Genomic DNA, 24,619 nt, shown 5'->3' on the forward strand with positions numbered 1-24,619 from the left:
TTACGCTTTGAGAGTGAGAACGTGTTGGATAATAACGAATCACAGTAGGCCAGACTTTAACCCTTTAAGAACTACCATAGAACCAAGTCCGCCAGAGCTTACTTTATATTTTTACATGCTGTAGTGCCATTTTTGGGAGCATTTCAATTTGATATACATCAATACAACCATTATAGCCCAAATTTTAATAATATGTCTGCATTAAGTGCATAGTAATTACATAAATTGCAAAAAAGTGCAATAAACTACAAAAAATAAATCGTTTTTGTTTTTTTAACATATATTTCTAGTTAGAGAAATTTAAGAGGCTTATCCCTCAAAACTTTAAATACAAAAAAGTTGCACAAAATAGTTTCCCACCACAGGAAATTTATTTTGAGTGTCTTTATAGTTTTATTTTTGAAATACACCAATTTTTATATACTGCAGGAAAACGAAAATAAATATTATAGTGCAAATTTGCAAAAAAACAGCATATGCATCAAAATAAACTATTTCCAGCAGTGCAATATGAGTCCTAAGCGTCCCAGAAACGACACAGAAAGTCATAGAGTCAAACATAACTTTTAAAAACACCAGTATAGGCTCATAAGGCCCTGATGGTAAAAAACTACATTTCCGGAAAATGACATCACTTCCGGTTTTGGGCAGGATATGGCGGACATGCGATAGTTCGCGCTGATGGACGTAGGAAGTGTTACAAACAGCTGATCGAATCAGCAAAGCGTGTTTCTGGAATATTATGTTTTTGTTGCTGCAAGTGCTTTTTATGCAGTTTTTGCAAAGCTATATGTGGAAGGAAACTGTGACTTAGGACAAGCTGGTGGTATAAGATGTAAGTACAACTCCTCCGGTTTCATATGCAAAAAAAATTATTGTGCTAGCTTATGTGGTTGCAGTGCTACCGGGATTTAAAGATAGTTATGCAACACAGAGCGTGCCCGCTCCGACCGGCTTTAAAGGGTTAAGTAATAAATGCATGAACTAATTTTTTGGCGTCACTCTGAAATAGGATTTTTCTAATTAAAATGCAAGAAAGCCATTCTAATTATTTGTTTAATATGAGCACTGAAGGACATAACCTGGTCAAAAACAATGCAAACATTTCTCTTAGTGTTACTGGAGGCCATGGTAATCCCAATCCGAGTGTGCATCTGGTTAGACATCATGTTTATAAGAGTTTTATAGCTGAGTACAATAATCTTATCTTTATCTGAATTTGAAGCAGAAAATTAAAGATCATCCATGTCTTTATGTCTTTAAGACATTCCTACAGTTTAGTCTCATAGTTTCATTGACAGAGCTGGAGATCATCTGCATAGCAGGGAAAATGTACACGATACCTTTGAAAGATACTGTGCAGGTGGTAGCATTGTAACAGCCCAGCTGGCCGTCTCTGATGGAGCACTGCTGTTCAGGAGTGCAAGACGAGGCAGAACATCGCAGGTCATTTGGAGCGTGACATTCACATCTCTGGGAGCAACCGTCTGTCCAGAAGGACTCGCCAGCCTGTGAACCACACCACACCAAATCATAGCCAAATTGATACAACAAATATAGTTCTTAAAATACCATTTTGAAGGATTTTGTTTTCATTAATTGTAGGTGATTTAGTGCAGTAATTGCTAGATCACTGCAAACTGCAACTATTAATGTACTAAATATTGTGACAGAGCAACTACTCATATCTGTTGATCTTTCTCCCACAGAAAGGACAGATGCTAAATGCCACAATTTCAAGAAATTGTTCTGTTCTGATGTAGCTGTATAATCTTCAACTGATTGTTTTAATGCATTCATTTATTTAGGGACAGATTTGTTCCCCCCCAAAATTCTGCAGTTTAAAGAGTTAGAGCATCATTCTGCTTGTATAGCTACATATTAATTATTTTCTTTTTAGTGGTGTAATATAAAACAGTCATAATAGCTATGCTGAATATATGATAGCAAATGAAGACCTTTTTTTGTGATCCTAAGATTTCAGTTATATGAAACTATAAACTGTAGTTTTGCATTTTGCAACCCCTATTATTTGCTATTTCATAGAAACTACCACATTTCCAGGTATTCATCATGCTTCCTGAAATTTTTCATTTGGTTTGGATTTTATTCGGTTATTAACATGGAACTAACATTTTTTCCATGTTGCAGCCCTGATTCCTGGTTATTAGACCTAAACTACCACATGTTTCCAGGTAATGTCAGTTTGCATTTTGTAGCCTTGTTTCTTGGTTATTGAACAGAAACCAACATTGATTCCAGGTAAGATATCAGATTTAAACATAATATTTACGGTGATACTGTTGTCAAACAAAAAAGAATGTTGGTGAATGAGGCAGGATTCATTCCAGCATTATGGCAATATGGTAATGGTATCCCAAAACATTAAAACTTAAAATCATATTAGTATCTTATTACCCTATTATTATGAGGTTAGTATATATAAAAATGTATTTACTTGTTAGTAAATGTGACTATACTATTACTAATTGGGTTTTTTTAAGCTCATGTACATACATTTGTATCCATATTATCACTTATAATTTATGGTCTGTTATTACATAGATTTAAATGTAATAGTACTCACTAGATCACTTGGTTATTACTCTGGAAATGAAGTGGCAATTATTTGCTATATATCTTGTTTTTATCTTCCTGTTTCTACCTTGTTACCTCAATATTACCACATTATTACTGAGCTATAATAGACTCTGTTGTTTCTTTAATATATATTTCTGAATTTTAAGCTTTGTCACAGTCCAAAACACTTCACGAAGCTTTCTAAATGTAAGAAGGGCAAGTCTGCTGATTCTGCTGATTTGAAGGGAATTACTTCAAAGAATATTTACTATTGACTTTAATATGTCTTACATCATAGTAGAATCCGTCATACTGGCAGCCACAGCTTTCCACTGGGACACACCTGGTCCCACTCTTGATGAAGCCTTCATCACAGAAACATCCCTCAGAGCAGAACTGCTCACAGGTTTCATCAATGTGACTGGAACAGGTGTGGCCACAGTCAGTACCGCACAGCTCATAATGGCTGTTGGCTGGACAGTCCAGTGCTTAATAAGTGAGAAACGTGACAAATGGCACTAGTCAGACATACCACTTTTAATGTAATACAGTGTGGATACAGTGAGTATTGTAAAATTGTTGGACTTTTTATTTCTGAAGTGGTTAGCAAATTTCTTGTACATTTAGATATAAATAAAATATAATGACATGTTGACTCACTGCAGGTGGTGTTCTCTCTCCAAGGATAGATTCGAACATTAGCAGACTGACAGGCACTGACATATGATTCAATGGCACTGCACAAGAGATCGTGGCCTTGATTTCCTGACAAACATACATCAAACACGCAGTCGTTGAAATATGGCGCCGGGTCCACCTCCTCGTGGCAGAAACTGAAGGGCCCATCAGCTGCCTGTATCACCTCACACTGATCTCTAGCAGGCTGTTCATTGGCACACTGTGGACAGGAGGAGCCACAGCCATCATTGCACGTGTAGTTGCCTGGCACCTTCCAGGCTCTCCCAAACTCATCTGGAGATGTGACTATCGTTCCAGATGGTGTGTGAAAGTCATCATTTGGATTTCCATTGAAATTTCCACAAAGTCCACATATTTTTTCTCTGTTGATGACAACAGTTAGCAATAGTCCTTGTGTTAGTTTCATAAGGATAAATTATTAGTAAATAAATTATTTATATAGCTGGGATTATCCTGTTTTTTAAAGCATGTCAAACAAAAATTACTTCAGCTTTGATGGGTGGGAATTGTACCTGTAATTTGGTGGTACGGAGATAAACACTGCACTATATCCATTATAGGTAACACTCAAGCCAAAATTAGTGCTGACAAGTATACGAGATCCTGTTGCATAGATAGACACATTACCTTCATTCAAGATAATAGGTAAATTTCTAGTTACTCCATTCACCTAGAAGAGATATGCAAAGAAAATCAGTGGGTAGTTTTTCTACTTTTTAATTGTTATTGTTTTTCTTTCACAGCAGTAAAAATATCCCTAAAATATATGTAGCTGCCATTTACTTCATACACCTGAAATTGTTCATAACAATCATCGAATGAGAACTATCACTAACTACTTACTTGTACCAAACCTCTTCTGTCCCTTGACATATGCACGTCGTAGCCCCAGACATTCACAAAAACTTCAGCTAGTATTGAAAGTGGACGCCCATTCAATGCCTCATTCTTAGTTTCCACGGAAAACTGATTGAGCTCATCAGTGGCATTACAGAGGGTCACCAGAACATAGCGGCAGGTTCCTTGGAAGTCATAGGCCTTACGATCAAAGGTGATGTAGTGAGGGCCTCCAGTAGCAGAGCAGGTGCCATGAGGGTTGGGATGGCAGCCAAACTCGCCCTCCACCACACGGCAGGACTCCTGGGGCCCACAGGAGTTGGGAGTACAGTGGACGTTCCCTGTAGTGCCGTTACAGGTACACAAGCTCTGACATTCTTCACCATCCCAGAACTGCTCACCACCTTGGTGATAGCGTCCTTGATGATAGCATCCACAAGATGTTGGTGGAACGCACTGGTCACCATTGAGGATAAAACCATTGTTACACTGACAGCCCTCCTGGCACACAGTATCACAGGTGAAGGGGAAAGAGAGGCTGGGGCAAGCAGAAGGACAAGAGCTTCCACAGAGTTCATAATGGCTGTTTGATGGGCAGGTTAGTGCTGGAGAAAAACAAACAGGTTAACATAAAAAAGCATTTTTAAACATTTGGAGATCATGGCTAGAATTAATTCAAAAACAGTTGAATGCTTACCACAGCCAGTTGCATTTCTCCATTGTCCTAAGGCAACACCCTTCTGTTGACACATTAGTGCATAATCTCGTAGGACGCCACACAGGGTTGATGCTGGATTGTTAGAGCCCCCCATGATCTCCACACATACATCCACCTGCTGGCTCGGGTCAACCACAGACCAACAGGGTACAAATGGCCCATCTGGTGAGCTGAGAATGCCACAGTACTCAGTAGAATTGTAATTAGTTGTAGAATTTTGGTTCATGCTTTGAACGCAGTCAGCAGCCAGAGAGCCATCTCGCCAACTGTCTCCAAAGTCCTGAGAACTGTTGACCAGGACACCGTTGGGTGTATTGAAGTCATCATGTGGATGACCATTGTAATTACCACAGAGTCCACCCAGTGAACCATTGTAGACACCAGGAGCAGTGACACGGACAAAGTGAGGCCAGACTGTCTGCACAGTTACACCAAAGGAGGTGCGAATGATGACACTGTAAATGCTGCTGTGGAAGATCTGGATTCGGTTGGATGTAGTGCTGAAAGGTAGCCTGATCAGCTGACCGTTAACCTGCAGGATCATCCAGTTTTTTGCAGTTAACAAGACTTAAGCAGTATTGTGTCCGTGTACACATAAATAAATATTAAAGGAAGAACATAATTTTAAGTAAGTGTTCCATTCACTTACCTTCACTTTACTGTTCCTTGCCATCTCAATAGATATGTGTATCCCCTCTGCTTCAAAATGCAGAATTCGTGTAAAACCTTGCTGGCCTCTTGGCACTTTTTCTGCTGTCACCATGAAGTGTGGGTGACTGGACAGTCCCATAACTTTGGCAAGTGTCAATCGACACGCCCCAGGATATTGGTATGTCAGTCCATCAAATGTCTGATATGACCCTGGGCCTCTGATCCAGCATGTTTCATAGCTATTTGGTCTGCATCCTCTTTCTCCATCCTCCACCCTGCATGATTCAAGTGGGCCACAACCATGAGAGTGGCAAGTCATGGAGCCATAACTGCAGCTACAACGTCTCCCACAGTCTCCGTCTAGTATTACAGTTTGTCCAGAGCGGTAGTAACGGCCCTCAAAGCTGCAGCCACACTCAGCATGAGGGACGCAGACCCCACCACTGAGGATGTAGCCTGAATCACAGATGCAGCTTTCCTGGGGAGGTAGAGGGCAGTTATGGGTAGAGTTGGGATTAACACAGGTAGGTGGACATCCTGTGCCTTCAGACTCAAAGTGGCTGTTGGCTGGACATGGGATTTCTAGGCATAAGAGAACAACATCGATATTTACATCGGTGGAATTTTAATACAATAATATTTTGAAATAATGCAAAAAAAAAAAAAAGTGATTAACATACCACAAAAGCCAGGTGTCCTCCAACTTGGTAGCCGAATACCACTTTGTTGACACTGACTTGCATACACACTTAGGGCTTGACAGAGAATAGGTCGGTACCCTCCTCCTACACACAGATCATACACACAACTCTCCACAAAGGACTGTGGAGGAAGTTGCTGATGGCAAGCCGTGAAAGGTCCAGAACTACTGCTGAGGATACCACAGTGGTCAGTGTTGCTATACAATGCTGTCTCTTCTACAGTGCAAACAGCACAGTCCAGACCTCCGCACTGTGGCCCACAGCCAGGCTCATCATCCCCAGATGCTTGCCAGCTGTTAGCAAAAACCACATCAGAGCTCACAACCTCACCGTCACGAGTTTGAAAGTCATCTCTACGAATGCCATTGAAGTTTCCACAAAGACCGCATGTACCATTCTGGTAAGTGTAGGGCAAGCTGATCTGAACATGATGAATTGTGTCATAAGACACCACTAAACCAAAGTCAGTGCTGACAAACACAGAAAAACCTGACTCATAAACCTGCACGGTGCCATTGCTAAGGGAGAATGGAGTGAATGCAAAGTTCCCGTTAACCTGTAAAAAAACCAGCAAATATATCAAGTGAGAAAAGTATATCTGGTCATAAAGTGTAGAATTTATCCAGAATCAAAATGACCAACCTTAGCCTGACCACGACGTCCTTTGACAAGCTCAATTGTGTCATTGTAGACATGCACTTTCACCAGTCGTGTCCAAGAGACTCGAGTACTGCCTCTGTGCTCATTTTTGCCTTCTACTCTGTAGTAGGGCCGTCCACTATTACATTGCTCAGAGAGAACATACGTGCAAGTGCCTTGAAAGTGAAACACTGTGTTATCAAAGGTGTAGTAATGGGGATCACCACTTATGGTGCAGGTTCCTCTTGGCACTGTCTGACAGGAGAACTGGAAGGAAGCTGGCTTGCAGATCTGTGAAAAGGAGCACGGCTCATTGCGGCACTGCAGGCCTGTTGAGGTACATGTGCACTTCTGTGCACAGGTCCTGTCACTCCAGAATGAAGCACCCAGCTGCACTAATTCACCTTAAAAAGAATAAAAGGAAATGTCCCTTATGCCTTGTGTTAAATGTCCAGACATTTACATTCATAAAGCTTTAGGAAAAAACTTTCAAACCTTACATTTTTTTCATGTACTGTCAAATAACAGCAGGAATTGCCTCAAGGCACTTTATATTGTAAACTAAAGACCCTCAAATAACAGAGAGACCACTGCAACAATCCAACAATGCCTAACAGCAGTCTGAGATGTGCTCTGTTGGGAGGATACGGCACTATGATTTCATTAAGATAAGATGAGGCCTGATTGTTCAAGACCTATATGAGGAAAATAATTTTACATTTGAATCTGGCTTTAACAGGGAGCAAAAGAAGGGAAGCTAGGATAGGAGAAATATGTTCTTTCTTTTTAGTCCCTGTCCGTACTGCAGCATTTTGGATCAACTCAATGCTTTTCAGTGAGTTTTTGGGAAAATCTGATAATACAGACCGTTCTCACTCCCGAGGCGTAACATCCCGACGTTTTGTCACGTCCCATGGCGTTCCTGAGGAACGCGAAAGGTGACCTTCCGCGTTCTTATGGTACGCGCCGGGTTATGGATGAAATCAAGTGGAATGACGGTCCTGCGGTAATAGACGTTCCAGCCCTGTATTCCAGCCCTAAACCTAACCTTATCCCTAACCCTAACCATAACGTTATTCCTAATCGTAACCAGTACTTTAATGGCATGAAATAGTGTTTTCCCAAGCGATGTTGAGAAAAAGAGCAAACATTTGTAGATTGAGACCAAACGGTTCTCATATTCCCTCATTTTTCCGATCTCGTCATTTAGGAACGTGTTGGGTGTCCAAAAACGTAATATGTTGACAATTTGTCACCTAGCATAAAATGTTACGCTTTGAGAGTGAGAACGTGTTGGATAATAACGAATCACAGTAGGCCAGACTTTAACCCTTTAAGAACTACCATAGAACCAAGTCCGCCAGAGCTTACTTTATATTTTTACATGCTGTAGTGCCATTTTTGGGAGCATTTCAATTTGATATACATCAATACAACCATTATAGCCCAAATTTTAATAATATGTCTGCATTAAGTGCATAGTAATTACATAAATTGCAAAAAAGTGCAATAAACTACAAAAAATAAATCGTTTTTGTTTTTTTAACATATATTTCTAGTTAGAGAAATTTAAGAGGCTTATCCCTCAAAACTTTAAATACAAAAAAGTTGCACAAAATAGTTTCCCACCACAGGAAATTTATTTTGAGTGTCTTTATAGTTTTATTTTTGAAATACACCAATTTTTATATACTGCAGGAAAACGAAAATAAATATTATAGTGCAAATTTGCAAAAAAACAGCATATGCATCAAAATAAACTATTTCCAGCAGTGCAATATGAGTCCTAAGCGTCCCAGAAACGACACAGAAAGTCATAGAGTCAAACATAACTTTTAAAAACACCAGTATAGGCTCATAAGGCCCTGATGGTAAAAAACTACATTTCCGGAAAATGACATCACTTCCGGTTTTGGGCAGGATATGGCGGACATGCGATAGTTCGCGCTGATGGACGTAGGAAGTGTTACAAACAGCTGATCGAATCAGCAAAGCGTGTTTCTGGAATATTATGTTTTTGTTGCTGCAAGTGCTTTTTATGCAGTTTTTGCAAAGCTATATGTGGAAGGAAACTGTGACTTAGGACAAGCTGGTGGTATAAGATGTAAGTACAACTCCTCCGGTTTCATATGCAAAAAAAATTATTGTGCTAGCTTATGTGGTTGCAGTGCTACCGGGATTTAAAGATAGTTATGCAACACAGAGCGTGCCCGCTCCGACCGGCTTTAAAGGGTTAAGTAATAAATGCATGAACTAATTTTTTGGCGTCACTCTGAAATAGGATTTTTCTAATTAAAATGCAAGAAAGCCATTCTAATTATTTGTTTAATATGAGCACTGAAGGACATAACCTGGTCAAAAACAATGCAAACATTTCTCTTAGTGTTACTGGAGGCCATGGTAATCCCAATCCGAGTGTGCATCTGGTTAGACATCATGTTTATAAGAGTTTTATAGCTGAGTACAATAATCTTATCTTTATCTGAATTTGAAGCAGAAAATTAAAGATCATCCATGTCTTTATGTCTTTAAGACATTCCTACAGTTTAGTCTCATAGTTTCATTGACAGAGCTGGAGATCATCTGCATAGCAGGGAAAATGTACACGATACCTTTGAAAGATACTGTGCAGGTGGTAGCATTGTAACAGCCCAGCTGGCCGTCTCTGATGGAGCACTGCTGTTCAGGAGTGCAAGACGAGGCAGAACATCGCAGGTCATTTGGAGCGTGACATTCACATCTCTGGGAGCAACCGTCTGTCCAGAAGGACTCGCCAGCCTGTGAACCACACCACACCAAATCATAGCCAAATTGATACAACAAATATAGTTCTTAAAATACCATTTTGAAGGATTTTGTTTTCATTAATTGTAGGTGATTTAGTGCAGTAATTGCTAGATCACTGCAAACTGCAACTATTAATGTACTAAATATTGTGACAGAGCAACTACTCATATCTGTTGATCTTTCTCCCACAGAAAGGACAGATGCTAAATGCCACAATTTCAAGAAATTGTTCTGTTCTGATGTAGCTGTATAATCTTCAACTGATTGTTTTAATGCATTCATTTATTTAGGGACAGATTTGTTCCCCCCCAAAATTCTGCAGTTTAAAGAGTTAGAGCATCATTCTGCTTGTATAGCTACATATTAATTATTTTCTTTTTAGTGGTGTAATATAAAACAGTCATAATAGCTATGCTGAATATATGATAGCAAATGAAGACCTTTTTTTGTGATCCTAAGATTTCAGTTATATGAAACTATAAACTGTAGTTTTGCATTTTGCAACCCCTATTATTTGCTATTTCATAGAAACTACCACATTTCCAGGTATTCATCATGCTTCCTGAAATTTTTCATTTGGTTTGGATTTTATTCGGTTATTAACATGGAACTAACATTTTTTCCATGTTGCAGCCCTGATTCCTGGTTATTAGACCTAAACTACCACATGTTTCCAGGTAATGTCAGTTTGCATTTTGTAGCCTTGTTTCTTGGTTATTGAACAGAAACCAACATTGATTCCAGGTAAGATATCAGATTTAAACATAATATTTACGGTGATACTGTTGTCAAACAAAAAAGAATGTTGGTGAATGAGGCAGGATTCATTCCAGCATTATGGCAATATGGTAATGGTATCCCAAAACATTAAAACTTAAAATCATATTAGTATCTTATTACCCTATTATTATGAGGTTAGTATATATAAAAATGTATTTACTTGTTAGTAAATGTGACTATACTATTACTAATTGGGTTTTTTTAAGCTCATGTACATACATTTGTATCCATATTATCACTTATAATTTATGGTCTGTTATTACATAGATTTAAATGTAATAGTACTCACTAGATCACTTGGTTATTACTCTGGAAATGAAGTGGCAATTATTTGCTATATATCTTGTTTTTATCTTCCTGTTTCTACCTTGTTACCTCAATATTACCACATTATTACTGAGCTATAATAGACTCTGTTGTTTCTTTAATATATATTTCTGAATTTTAAGCTTTGTCACAGTCCAAAACACTTCACGAAGCTTTCTAAATGTAAGAAGGGCAAGTCTGCTGATTCTGCTGATTTGAAGGGAATTACTTCAAAGAATATTTACTATTGACTTTAATATGTCTTACATCATAGTAGAATCCGTCATACTGGCAGCCACAGCTTTCCACTGGGACACACCTGGTCCCACTCTTGATGAAGCCTTCATCACAGAAACATCCCTCAGAGCAGAACTGCTCACAGGTTTCATCAATGTGACTGGAACAGGTGTGGCCACAGTCAGTACCGCACAGCTCATAATGGCTGTTGGCTGGACAGTCCAGTGCTTAATAAGTGAGAAACGTGACAAATGGCACTAGTCAGACATACCACTTTTAATGTAATACAGTGTGGATACAGTGAGTATTGTAAAATTGTTGGACTTTTTATTTCTGAAGTGGTTAGCAAATTTCTTGTACATTTAGATATAAATAAAATATAATGACATGTTGACTCACTGCAGGTGGTGTTCTCTCTCCAAGGATAGATTCGAACATTAGCAGACTGACAGGCACTGACATATGATTCAATGGCACTGCACAAGAGATCGTGGCCTTGATTTCCTGACAAACATACATCAAACACGCAGTCGTTGAAATATGGCGCCGGGTCCACCTCCTCGTGGCAGAAACTGAAGGGCCCATCAGCTGCCTGTATCACCTCACACTGATCTCTAGCAGGCTGTTCATTGGCACACTGTGGACAGGAGGAGCCACAGCCATCATTGCACGTGTAGTTGCCTGGCACCTTCCAGGCTCTCCCAAACTCATCTGGAGATGTGACTATCGTTCCAGATGGTGTGTGAAAGTCATCATTTGGATTTCCATTGAAATTTCCACAAAGTCCACATATTTTTTCTCTGTTGATGACAACAGTTAGCAATAGTCCTTGTGTTAGTTTCATAAGGATAAATTATTAGTAAATAAATTATTTATATAGCTGGGATTATCCTGTTTTTTAAAGCATGTCAAACAAAAATTACTTCAGCTTTGATGGGTGGGAATTGTACCTGTAATTTGGTGGTACGGAGATAAACACTGCACTATATCCATTATAGGTAACACTCAAGCCAAAATGAGTGCTGACAAGTATACGAGATCCTGTTGCATAGATAGACACATTACCTTCATTCAAGATAATAGGTAAATTTCTAGTTACTCCATTCACCTAGAAGAGATATGCAAAGAAAATCAGTGGGTAGTTTTTCTACTTTTTAATTGTTATTGTTTTTCTTTCACAGCAGTAAAAATATCCCTAAAATATATGTAGCTGCCATTTACTTCATACACCTGAAATTGTTCATAACAATCATCGAATGAGAACTATCACTAACTACTTACTTGTACCAAACCTCTTCTGTCCCTTGACATATGCACGTCGTAGCCCCAGACATTCACAAAAACTTCAGCTAGTATTGAAAGTGGACGCCCATTCAATGCCTCATTCTTAGTTTCCACGGAAAACTGATTGAGCTCATCAGTGGCATTACAGAGGGTCACCAGAACATAGCGGCAGGTTCCTTGGAAGTCATAGGCCTTACGATCAAAGGTGATGTAGTGAGGGCCTCCAGTAGCAGAGCAGGTGCCATGAGGGTTGGGATGGCAGCCAAACTCGCCCTCCACCACACGGCAGGACTCCTGGGGCCCACAGGAGTTGGGAGTACAGTGGACGTTCCCTGTAGTGCCGTTACAGGTACACAAGCTCTGACATTCTTCACCATCCCAGAACTGCTCACCACCTTGGTGATAGCGTCCTTGATGATAGCATCCACAAGATGTTGGTGGAACGCACTGGTCACCATTGAGGATAAAACCATTGTTACACTGACAGCCCTCCTGGCACACAGTATCACAGGTGAAGGGGAAAGAGAGGCTGGGGCAAGCAGAAGGACAAGAGCTTCCACAGAGTTCATAATGGCTGTTTGATGGGCAGGTTAGTGCTGGAGAAAAACAAACAGGTTAACATAAAAAAGCATTTTTAAACATTTGGAGATCATGGCTAGAATTAATTCAAAAACAGTTGAATGCTTACCACAGCCAGTTGCATTTCTCCATTGTCCTAAGGCAACACCCTTCTGTTGACACATTAGTGCATAATCTCGTAGGACGCCACACAGGGTTGATGCTGGATTGTTAGAGCCCCCCATGATCTCCACACATACATCCACCTGCTGGCTCGGGTCAACCACAGACCAACAGGGTACAAATGGCCCATCTGGTGAGCTGAGAATGCCACAGTACTCAGTAGAATTGTAATTAGTTGTAGAATTTTGGTTCATGCTTTGAACGCAGTCAGCAGCCAGAGAGCCATCTCGCCAACTGTCTCCAAAGTCCTGAGAACTGTTGACCAGGACACCGTTGGGTGTATTGAAGTCATCATGTGGATGACCATTGTAATTACCACAGAGTCCACCCAGTGAACCATTGTAGACACCAGGAGCAGTGACACGGACAAAGTGAGGCCAGACTGTCTGCACAGTTACACCAAAGGAGGTGCGAATGATGACACTGTAAATGCTGCTGTGGAAGATCTGGATTCGGTTGGATGTAGTGCTGAAAGGTAGCCTGATCAGCTGACCGTTAACCTGCAGGATCATCCAGTTTTTTGCAGTTAACAAGACTTAAACAGTATTGAGTCTGTGTACACATAAATAAATATTAAAGGAAGAACATAATTTTAAGTAAGTGTTCCATTCACTTACCTTCACTTTACTGTTCCTTGCCATCTCAATAGATACGTGTATCCCCTCTGCTTCAAAATGCAGAATTCGTGTAAAACCTTGCTGGCCTCTTGGCACTTTTTCTGCTGTCACCATGAAGTGTGGGTGACTGGACAGTCCCATAACTTTGGCAAGTGTCAATCGACACGCCCCAGGATATTGGTATGTCAGTCCATCAAATGTCTGATATGACCCTGGGCCTCTGATCCAGCATGTTTCATAGCTATTTGGTCTGCATCTTCCTTCTCCATTCTCCAGCCTGCATGATTCAAATGGGCCACAACCTTGAGAGTGGAAAGTTATGGAGCCATAACTGCAGCTACAACGTCTCCCACAGTTTTTGTCTAATATTACAGTTTGTCCAGAGCGGTAGTAACGGCCCTCTAAGCTGCAGCCACACTCAGCGTGAGGAACACAGACCCTTGGAAATCAAAACAACATGAGGTATCAGTGTGGGTGTACAAAAAATGAACGCATTAGAACAATGTTGGTATTAAACAAAACAGAATAAAACGATGGTCATTCACATGGTCAGATTGTTATGAAGACAATCGAACAGTGATATAAAGTTCTATAAAGCTCACACAGCTATGTTTATTTGGAAGAGCAACAACCACAATGTCATATGACGAAAAAGTAAAAAACAAAACAATGTAAGCCAGATGGTGTTTTGGTTATCACCTTTCTACAGGGTTGATGCCAACTTCCATAGACAGGTTCTGGGTCAGAGGATAGTCACAGGAGAAGTACAGGTGGATGCTCTTCTCAAGACTTATAAGGCCATCATGAGGGTCCACATCCCCGCTGATAGTGTTCTCATAACTGAAATGGGTCCCGTTGCTCTTAAGAGTAAGAAGACAAAAGAGTTTAAGCATAGTTTAGGTTGCCATCAAAAATGCTCTACAATGAATGAAATGCTAGTACAGTGAAAGAATCAAAAAGATTCCTTCAATGTACTAATTGTACCCTCAGCATTGTCCCACAAAGCTGGTCATCACTGTTGAAGTGGAAAACCAGTCGACCATCCTCAAGAGTCCCGTTGCAGGTTTCATCTCGAAGATGGAGGGCATCAGAGTGGAAGCCGGCCTCAAACAGCTGACAGCGGGACAGAGATATGGTGCCAGAACTACTGACACAAGTGATGGACGCGTCTAAGAAGGAGAGAGAAACACAATCTGACCCATTATGGCATGATATTTTTTAAAGCTGAGTCATCAATACTGATTTGAAAGACATTTGTTGACTTGACTGCTTAATATAAAGGCTGACTAATGCAATAAATACACTACAGATACTGCTGAAGGTTTTAGTTAGCCCGCACCGAAGCTCTCATTGTTTGGCCGATGGTGGTGCTCATTACAGAAGCAGCCATAGACACCGTCCTTCTCACCACACCACTCGTGCTCTGTGCAGTCCAGCTTTTCACAGGGGTCTGACTCCTCTGCAGACACAGAGAAAGGATCATCAGTGATGAATGGCAATGATTTAAATTTTTATTAAATGTCTAATTTGAGCAGTGCAAACATACCACAATGCAAAGCAGAGCGCCAGTCAGGGATGTCTAGCCCTAGAACAGAGCAGGTTTTCTCATAGGCGGAGACAGCGGAACACAGCATGCCATTGGCTGGAGTGTAGAGGCAGAGGTCGTAGACACAGGAAGAGAAAAATGGCTGGGGGTCAGAGTGCAGGTGGCAGGTGCTGAATGGGCCGGTGGTGTTGGTGATGACACTGCAGAGTTGGGAATATTCTTCTCTAAAGGTACAGTCATTCAGTCCATCATCATCTTCATCAGTGGAGCCACATCTGGAAAAGACAAATCATACTGCCATCAGCTACTGCCTTGTTGAAGCATCAATAGTGATTTCCATTGCAACTCACCCTGGTTGGCTGGTGGGTGACTTCCAGCTGTGTCCAAAATAATTATCATTTTGTGCCAGTGTGCCATTGGGTAAGACTTTGTCATCTGAAGGATTATTGTTAGAGTTTCCACACATCCCTGTGACTCTGTCATGACGGTTTTGGCCCAGTCTGACCAGCAAAGTGCTCTGACCATCAAACTGGACTAGCAAGTCAGAGGCATCAACCACTATGTAGCTTCCCTGCCTTACCACCTGAGCTAAGATTCCCACTGTGGTGGGAAGAGAAGCATAATTTCCATTTACCTGAGAGGACAAGAGATGCAATAAGTGTGTGTTGTTACTTTTGTGCAGATTAGACAAAGTAGAATGCTGTTCATCTTAAAAGTGATAGATAGTTTACCGTTACTCTTTTATTGGGTCCGATCCTGATGTACACACTTTCTGGATGATTTGAGAGATATATGTCCACTGCAGACACAAATGACACACGGTTGTTTCCACGGTGATTGTTGGTGGCTATCACCTGAAACTGTGTTTCGTTAGTGCCGTGGTTTGTGCTCTCAGTGATGATGTAGGAGCAAGTTCCCTGGAAATGAGCCACTGCTCCATCAAAGGTGATGTAGTGTGGATCCCCCCACACAGTGCAGGTGGACATGGCATCATAACAGCCCAGCTGGCCGTCTCTGATGGAGCACTGCTGTTCAGGAGTGCAAGACGAGGCAGAACATCGTAGGTCATTTGGAGCGTGACATTCACATCTCTGGGAGCAACCGTCTGTCCAGAAGGACTCGCCAGCCTGTGAACCACACCACACCAAATCATAGCCAAATTGATACAACAAATATAGTTCTTAAAATACCATTTTGAAGGGTTTTGTTTTCATTAATTGTAGGTGATTTAGTGCAGTAATTGCTAGATTACTGCAAACTGCAACTAATAATATAATAAATATTTTGACAACTAGTTTGACAACTTTTGAACTTTCTCCCACAGAGAGGACAGATGCTAAATGCCACAATTTCAAGAAATATGTGGAACAGAGCTGCATGAAAAAGGTTTTTAATCGTTCTGATGTAGCTGTATAATCTTCAACTGATTGTTTAATGCATTTATTTATTTAGCGACAGATTTTTATTTATTTATTTAAACTGCAGTTTAAAGAGTTAGAGCATCATTCTGCTTGTATAGCTACATATTAATTATTTTCTTTTTAGTGGTGTAATATAAAACAGTCATAATAGCTATGCTGAATATATGATAGCAAATGAAGACCTTTTTTGTGATCCTAAGATTTCAGTTATATGAAACTATAAACTGTAGTTTTGCATTTTGCAACCCCTATTATTTGCTATTTCATAGAAACTACCACGTTTCCAGGTATTCATCATGCTTCCTGAAATTTTTCATTTGGTTTGGATTTTATTTGGTTATTAACATGGAACTAACACTTTTTCCATGTTGCAGCCCTGATTCCTGGTTATTAGACCTAAACTACCACATGTTTCCAGGTAACGTCAATTTGCATTTTGTAGCCTTGTTTCTTGGTTATTGAACAGAAACCAACATTGATTCCAGGTAAGATATCAGATTTTTTTTTTCTTTTTCTTTTTTGTGTCCCGTTTGGATCTTTAGCCATCAGAATTGTTGTCTTAAGGCCAAGAAAGATGCCAAGCGGATTTATTTTACCAAGTGGATCATCATGGCCTTGCCATATTGGTCCATTTGATTGACCTTTATTATAATTATGAATTTATTTTATTTTCAGTTGCTACAAACGGGACAGACATGACTGGGGGATAGGACAGGGAGAAAGAATGAAAGAAAGAGAGGGAGAGAAAGAAAACCAAAGGGGAGAAGAGACGGTGAGAAGGGGGGGGAAGAAAGAAAAAACAAACAAACAAAAAAACAAAACACCTGGGTCACCTGTAGGGAGAAAAAAAACAGAAGAGAAAGCAAACAACAAAGAGCAACATAATAAAAAAATAGCACCATCACAATAAACTAGCTAGCAGTAGATATCAGTAGATACTAAATAATAAACGATATTGTGCAGCACGCAAGATAGACAGCGCACAATGTGCTTTGAGGCAGCAGCCAAGAAAGCTGTAGTCCGCGTCTGTGAATACCCGTGTGTACACCTGTGTGCATACCTGTGTGGATCAGCATGCTTGCATTCCAAAGGTTTCTCCATGTAGCGATCTGCTAGGGAGTGTGGGGAGCCACAGCCCCGTCCTCCAGGGTATGAAGCAGGTATGGAGGAGATCAAAACTCCAGACATCCAGAGGCCCCCAGAACACAAGAGACCAAGGAAGACCAACAGAGGGGCAGCCGCGCCACTGTCCCAGTAAGAGCTGAGGAGAGTCCCAGATGAGGGCTCACTCAGCAGCCGCAGAGCAGAAGCCAGGGGGAGTTGCAGTGACGCGCCCGTGAGCTCCGCCGGCAGCTAGCTGTGCCTGAGTGACTGAGCCCCAGGCCGAGAGGCCGGGGGCACCCCACCTCCGAAGTGGCCCGAGCGAGCCCCAGGCTCCAGGCCCCGATAAGCGGCCGCCAAGGAGTGAGCCAGTGTGTACCCAGACGCCCACCCTGAGACACAAAGAACCACCAACGCACCGACACCTGAGGGAGTCCGTCACTGGCAGGGGAAGTGGTGGTGGGTGGAGATAGGCCTCCAAACCTTGGAGGGCCTGAGATGTCCCCAGAGAGGTGGCGTCTGATACCCAACCTGACATATAGACACAGACATACAGGCACACACAGACACAAACATCCATTCCCACCCTCATGCTCTCATATACACTTACTCCACACTCAACCAACGTGGAGACAGACATAAAGAGACACTGTACACACGATCACACTCCCCAAGCGTACTCTACGAACCGGGTCTAGGTACCCTTGCCCCTGGAGGGGGGAACTGCACCCAGACCCAGGTGGTGTTACCCTTTTCCCTGCGGTGGGGAGAGGCAGATCGCCCCGACTCCGCAGCAGCAGGGAGGCCCCACACTCAAGACCGCAGTCGGACGGCCAACTCCTCCTAGCCCCCCCGCTCCAGCAGGCCGCAGAGAATGGGGGTGAGAGAAGACTCCAAACCTCCCTCCACCCGCTCATTGTAGTGTTGATGCATGTGTGTTCTAAGGTGCATTTAAAACCCAGGAGGGCATGGAGCTATCTGCCAGAGAGCAGCAGGTAAGCGCATAGTCCCTCCTGCTAGCCCTCAATGTCTACGTGTATTTAAAATTGAGAGGTGGGCAACGACGCCAGGGGTGAGGTGTACACCCTGATGGTCTTTTGGACTCCGTGTATCGTGCCCACCCCCAAGATCCTATATGTATGTGTAATGAGAGTGTGAGTAACGTGAATGTCTAAGTTGTGGGATAAAATTGAGGCAGAGGCAGCCAGAAGGGGACAGAGGGGGGGGGGGGGGGGGGGGGGTAGCCTCCTCTGCACCCTGGTGACATACCCCTACTCCAAGGCCCTGCATGTGTGGGTGGTTGTGGTGGAGCGGGAAGAGGGAGGCAGCTGGAGATGGGGAGGGAAGGAAGGGAGGGGCAGGTGACCCCTCCCTGGGGCCAGCTCCCCCGCTGAACCCAGTAGGCACTCCCATACTCCGCAACCCGCCATTGAAAGGGGGCCCAGGCCCATCCAGACCGGGGGCCAGCGCAGCAGCGCCCCCCGGCCCCACAGAGCCCGGGACAGTCCACCCAACCCCACCACAGAGAAAACTGCACCCACCCCACCATCCACTCATCTTCCAGACTACATGAGACAATAGACGCCCAGGCTGAGATCTTCCTCCACCTCTCCTGTATCTCCCCCTCCTGCAGAGAGTTCCTGAGGAGAGGAAAGCTCCTGCAAGATGTGACAATCTCCCCCACCAGTTGAAGAGCCCCCCAGGTGGCTCGACGCACCGGCGACACCCTGCGCCAGGGATGGGCCCCCATGCACCCACCTGCCCACAACCCCGGCAACACACAAACCTGGACCCAAGGCCCCGAGGCCCGGCCAGGGCCCCAGCCCAGGGACGGAGCGCCCCCAGAACCTCACGCCCATCCCGGACCCACCCAGGGGCAGACAGGCTACCAGGTCAGTAACCCACGTCCGTCAGCACAGACCCTCCCCTAGCCCCGCTGCACGCAGCCACGAGGAAACAGTCACACGAGAGCCAAAAGAGCCCCCAACCGGACATGACCGCTACCCCGGGTTGAGCCCCCCAAGGAAGATGCCTCCGGGGAACCCCCCGACGCCCTAAGCCTGTCCCTACCCCCACACCAATCACAACAGTGAAGGCGGGACCAAACTATGACCCCCGACCCCCACTAGGTGATGGAGCTGATCAAAGGAGCCCAGAGCAATTGATCTGATGTGGTGGCAGAGGCTGTGTCAAGACTAATGTAATCTAATAGATAATTTCTATATTGGTTAGAATTAAGATTGTTTTTATTTTTCCAGTTCATGAGGACTGTTTTCTTGGCTATGCATACGGCAGTGAAAACCAGATATCAGATTTAAACATAATATTTACGGTGATACTGTTGTCAAACAAAAAAGAATGTTGGTGGATGAGGCAGGATTCATTCCAGCATTATGGCAATATGGTAATGGTATCCCAAAACATTAAAACTTAAAATCATATTAGTATCTTGTTACCCTATTATTATGAGGTTAGTATATATAAAAATGTGTTTTATTGCTAGTGATTGTGACTATACTATTACTAATTGTTTTTTTAAGCTCATGTACATACATTTGTATCCATATTATCACTTATAATTTATGGTCTGTTATTACATAGATTTAAATGCAATAGTACTCACTAGATCACTTGGTTATTACTCTGGAAATGAAGTGGCAATTATTTGCTATATATCTAGTTTTTATCTTCCTGTTTCCACCTTGTTACCTCAATATTACCACATTATTACTGAGCTGTAATAGACTCTGTTGTTTGTTTAATATATATTTCTGAATTTTAAGCTTTGTCACAGTCCAAAACACTTCACGAAGCTTTCTAAATGTAAGAAGGGAAAGTCTGCTGATTCTGCTGATTTGAAGGGAATTACTTCAAAGAGTATTTACTATTGACTTTAATATGTCTTACATCATAGTAGAATCCATCATACTGGCAGCCACAGCTTTCCACTGGGACACACCTGGTCCCACTCTTGATGAAGCCTTCATCACAGAAACATCCCTCAGAGCAGAACTGCTCACAGGTTTCATCAATGCTACTGGCACAGGTGTGGCCACAGTCAGTACCGCACAGCTCATAATGGCTGTTGGCTGGACAGTCCAGTGCTTAATAAGTGAGAAACGTGACAAATGGCACTAGTCAGACATACCACTTTTAATGTAATACAGTGTGGATACAGTGAGTATTGTAAAATTATTGGACATTTTATTTCTGAAGTGGTTAGCAAATTTCTTGTACATTTAGATATAAATAAAATATAATGACATGTTGACTCACTGCAGGTGGTGTTCTCTCTCCAGGGATAGATTCGAACATTAGCAGACTGACAGGCACTGACATATGATTCAATGGCACTGCACAAGAGATCGTGGCCTTGATTTCCTGACAAACATACATCAAACACGCAGTCGTTGAAATATGGCGCCGGGTCCACCTCCTCGTGGCAGAAACTGAAGGGCCCATCAGCTGCCTGTATCACCTCACACTGATCTCTAGCAGGCTGTTCATTGGCACACTGTGGACAGGAGGAGCCACAGCCATCATTGCACGTGTAGTTGCCTGGCACCTTCCAGGCTCTCCCAAACTCATCTGGAGATGTGACTATCGTTCCAGATGGTGTGTGAAAGTCATCATTTGGATTTCCATTGAAATTTCCACAAAGTCCACATATTTTTTCTCTGTTGATGACAACAGTTAGCAATAGTCCTTGTGTTAGTTTCATAAGGATAAATTATTAGTAAATAAATTATTTATATAGCTGGGATTATCCTGTTTTTTAAAGCATGTCAAACAAAAATTACTTCAGCTTTCATGGGTGGGAATTGTACCTGTAATTTGGTGGTACGGAGATAAACACTGCACTATATCCATTATAGGTAACACTCAAGCCAAAATTAGTGCTGACAAGTATACGAGATCCTGTTGCATAGATAGACACATTACCTTCATTCAAGACAATAGGTAAATTTCTAGTTACTCCATTCACCTAGAAGAGATATGCAAAGAAAATCAGTGGGTAGTTTTTCTACTTTTTAATTGTTATTTTTTTCATTCACAGCAGTAAAAATATCCCTAAAATATATGTAGCTGCCATTTACTTCATACACCTGAAATTGTTCATAACAATCATCGAATGAGAACTATCACTAACTACTTACTTGTACCAAACCTCTTCTGTCCCTTGACATATGCACGTCGTAGCCCCAGACATTCACAAAAACTTCAGCTACTATTGAAAGTGGAAGCCCATTCAATGCCTCATTCTTAGCTTCCACGGAAAACTGATTGAGCTCATCAGTGGCATTACAGAGGGTCACCAGAACATAGCGGCAGGTTCCTTGGAAGTCATAGGCCTTGCGATCAAAGGTGATATAGTGAGGGTCTCCAGAGGCAGAGCAGGTGCCATGAAGGTTGGGATGGCAGCCAAACTCGCCCTCCACCACACGGCAGGACTCCTGGGGCCCACAGGAGTTGGGAGTACAGTGGACGTTCCCTGTAGTGCCGTTACAGGTACACAAGCTCTGACATTCTTCACCATCCCAGAACTGCTCACCACCTTGGTGATAGCGTCCTTGATGATAGCATCCACAAGATGTTGGTGGAACGCACTGGTCACCATTGAGGATAAAACCACTGTTACACTGACAGCCCTCCTGGCACACAGTATCACAGGTGAAGGGGAAAGAAAGGCTGGGGCAAGCAGAAGGACAAGAGGTTCCACAGAGTTCATAATGGCTGTTTGATGGGCAGGTTAGTGCTGGAGAAAAACAAACAGGTTAACATAAAAAAGCATTTTTAAACATTTGGAGATCATGGCTAGAATTAATTCAAAAACAGTTGAATGCTTACAACAGCCAGTTGCATTTCTCCATTGTCCTAAGGCAACACCCTTCTGTTGACACATTAGTGCATAATCTCGTAGGACGCCACACAGAGTTGATGCTGGATTGTTAGAGCCCCCCATGATCTCCACACATACATCCACCTGCTGGCTCGGGTCAACCACAGACCAACAGGGTACAAATGGCCCATCTGGTGAGCTGAGAATGCCACAGTACTCAGTAGAATTGTAATTAGTTGTAGAATTTTGGTTCATGCTTTCCACGCAGTGAGCAGCCAGAGAGCCATCTCGCCAACTGTCTCCAAAGTCCTGAGAACTGTTGATCAGGACACCGTTGGGTGTATTGAAGTCATCATGTGGATGACCATTGTAATTACCACAGAGTCCACCCAGTGAACCATTGTAGACACCAGGAGCAGTGACACGGACAAAGTGAGGCCAGACTGTCTGCACAGTTACACCAAAGGAGGTGCGAATGATGACACTGTAAATGCTGCTGTGGAAGATCTGGATTCGGTTGGATGTAGTGCTGAAAGGTAGCCTGATCAGCTGACCGTTAACCTGCAGGATCATCCAGTTTTTGCAGTTAACAAGACTTAAGCAGTATTGTGTCCGTGTACACATAAATAAATATTAAAGGAAGAACATAATTTTAAGTAAGTGTTCCATTCACTTACCTTCACTTTACTGTTCCTTGCCATCTCAATAGATACGTGTATCCCCTCTGCTTCAAAATGCAGAATTCGTGCAAAACCATGCTGGCCTCTTGGCACTTTTTCTGCTGTCACCATGAAGTGTGGGTGACTGGACAGTCCCATAACTTTGGCAAGTGTCAATCGACACGCCCCAGGATATTGGTATGTCAGTCCATCAAATGTCTGATATGACCCTGGGCCTCTGATCCAGCATGTTTCATAGCTATTTGGTCTGCATCCTCTTTCTCCATCCTGCACCCTGCATGATTCAAGTGGGCCACAACCATGAGAGTGGCAAGTCATGGAGCCATAACTGCAGCTACAACGTCTCCCACAGTTTTTGTCTAATATTACAGTTTGTCCAGAGCGGTAGTAACGGCCCTCAAAGCTGCAGCCACACTCAGCATGAGGGACGCAGACCCCACCACTGAGGATGTAGCCTGAATCACAGATGCAGCTTTCCTGGGGAGGTAGAGGGCAGTTATGGGTAGAGTTGGGATTAACACAGGTAGGTGGACATCCTGTGCCTTCAGACTCAAAGTGACTGTTGGCTGGACATGGGATTTCTAGGAATAAGACAACAACATCGATATTTACATCGGTGGAATTTTAATACAATGATATTTTGAAATAATGCAAAAAAAAAAAAAAGTGATTAACATACCACAAAAGCCAGGTGTCCTCCAACTTGGTAGTCGAATACCACTTTGTTGACACTGACTTGCATACACACTTAGGGCTTGACAGAGAATAGGTCGGTACCCTCCTCCTACACACAGATCATACACACAACTCTCCACAAAGGACTGTGGAGGAAGTTGCTGATGGCAAGCCGTGAAAGGTCCAGAACTACTGCTGAGGATACCACAGTGGTCAGTGTTGCTGTACAATGCTGTCTCTTCTACAGTGCAAACAGCACAGTCCAGACCTCCGCACTGTGGCCCACAGCCAGGCTTATCATCTCCAAATGCTTGCCAGCTGTTAGCAAAAACCACATCAGAGCTCACAACCTCACCGTCACGAGTTTGAAAGTCATCTCTACGAATGCCATTGAAGTTTCCACAAAGACCGCATGTACCATTCTGGTAAGTGTATGGCAAGCTGATCTGGACATAATGATTTGTGTCATAAGACACCACTAAACCAAAGTCAGTGCTGACAAACACAGAAAAACCTGAATCATAAACCTGCACGGTGCCATTGCTAAGGGAGAATGGAGTGGATGCAAAGTTCCCGTTAACCTGTAAAAAAACCAGCAAATATATCAAGTGAGAAAAGTATATCTGGTCATAAAGTGTAGAATTTATCCAGAATCAAAATGACCAACCTTAGCCTGACCACGGCGTCCTTTGACAAGCTCAATTGTGTCATTGTAGACATGCACTTTCACCAGTCGTGTCCAAGAGACTTGAGTACTGCCTCTGTGCTCATTTTTGCCT

The 24,619-nt window shown here is 42.5% G+C and overlaps 1 protein-coding gene and 1 pseudogene across 1 annotated transcript; both read right to left on the reverse strand.

The window, feature by feature from the left end:
- Window positions 1-2,867: 2,867 nt before the first annotated feature.
- On the reverse strand, window positions 2,868-14,779 carry LOC145419383 (IgGFc-binding protein-like; annotated as a pseudogene).
- LOC113019365 (IgGFc-binding protein-like) lies at window positions 14,655-24,493 on the reverse strand (the record flags this gene model as incomplete). The annotated part of the gene is made up of 11 exons (XM_080305747.1): window positions 14,655-15,036; window positions 15,124-15,398; window positions 15,474-15,757; window positions 15,855-16,250; window positions 20,553-20,749; window positions 20,922-21,322; window positions 21,473-21,630; window positions 21,803-22,401; window positions 22,494-23,046; window positions 23,163-23,746; window positions 23,845-24,493. Coding segments are annotated over 11 exons (4,227 nt in total), but the record flags the coding sequence as incomplete, so codon positions are not given.
- Window positions 24,494-24,619: the final 126 nt, after the last annotated feature.

Source organism: Astatotilapia calliptera, chromosome 8, assembly GCF_964374335.1.
Source record: "Astatotilapia calliptera chromosome 8, fAstCal68.1, whole genome shotgun sequence".
In the NCBI taxonomy this organism is placed as follows: domain Eukaryota; kingdom Metazoa; phylum Chordata; class Actinopteri; order Cichliformes; family Cichlidae; genus Astatotilapia; species Astatotilapia calliptera.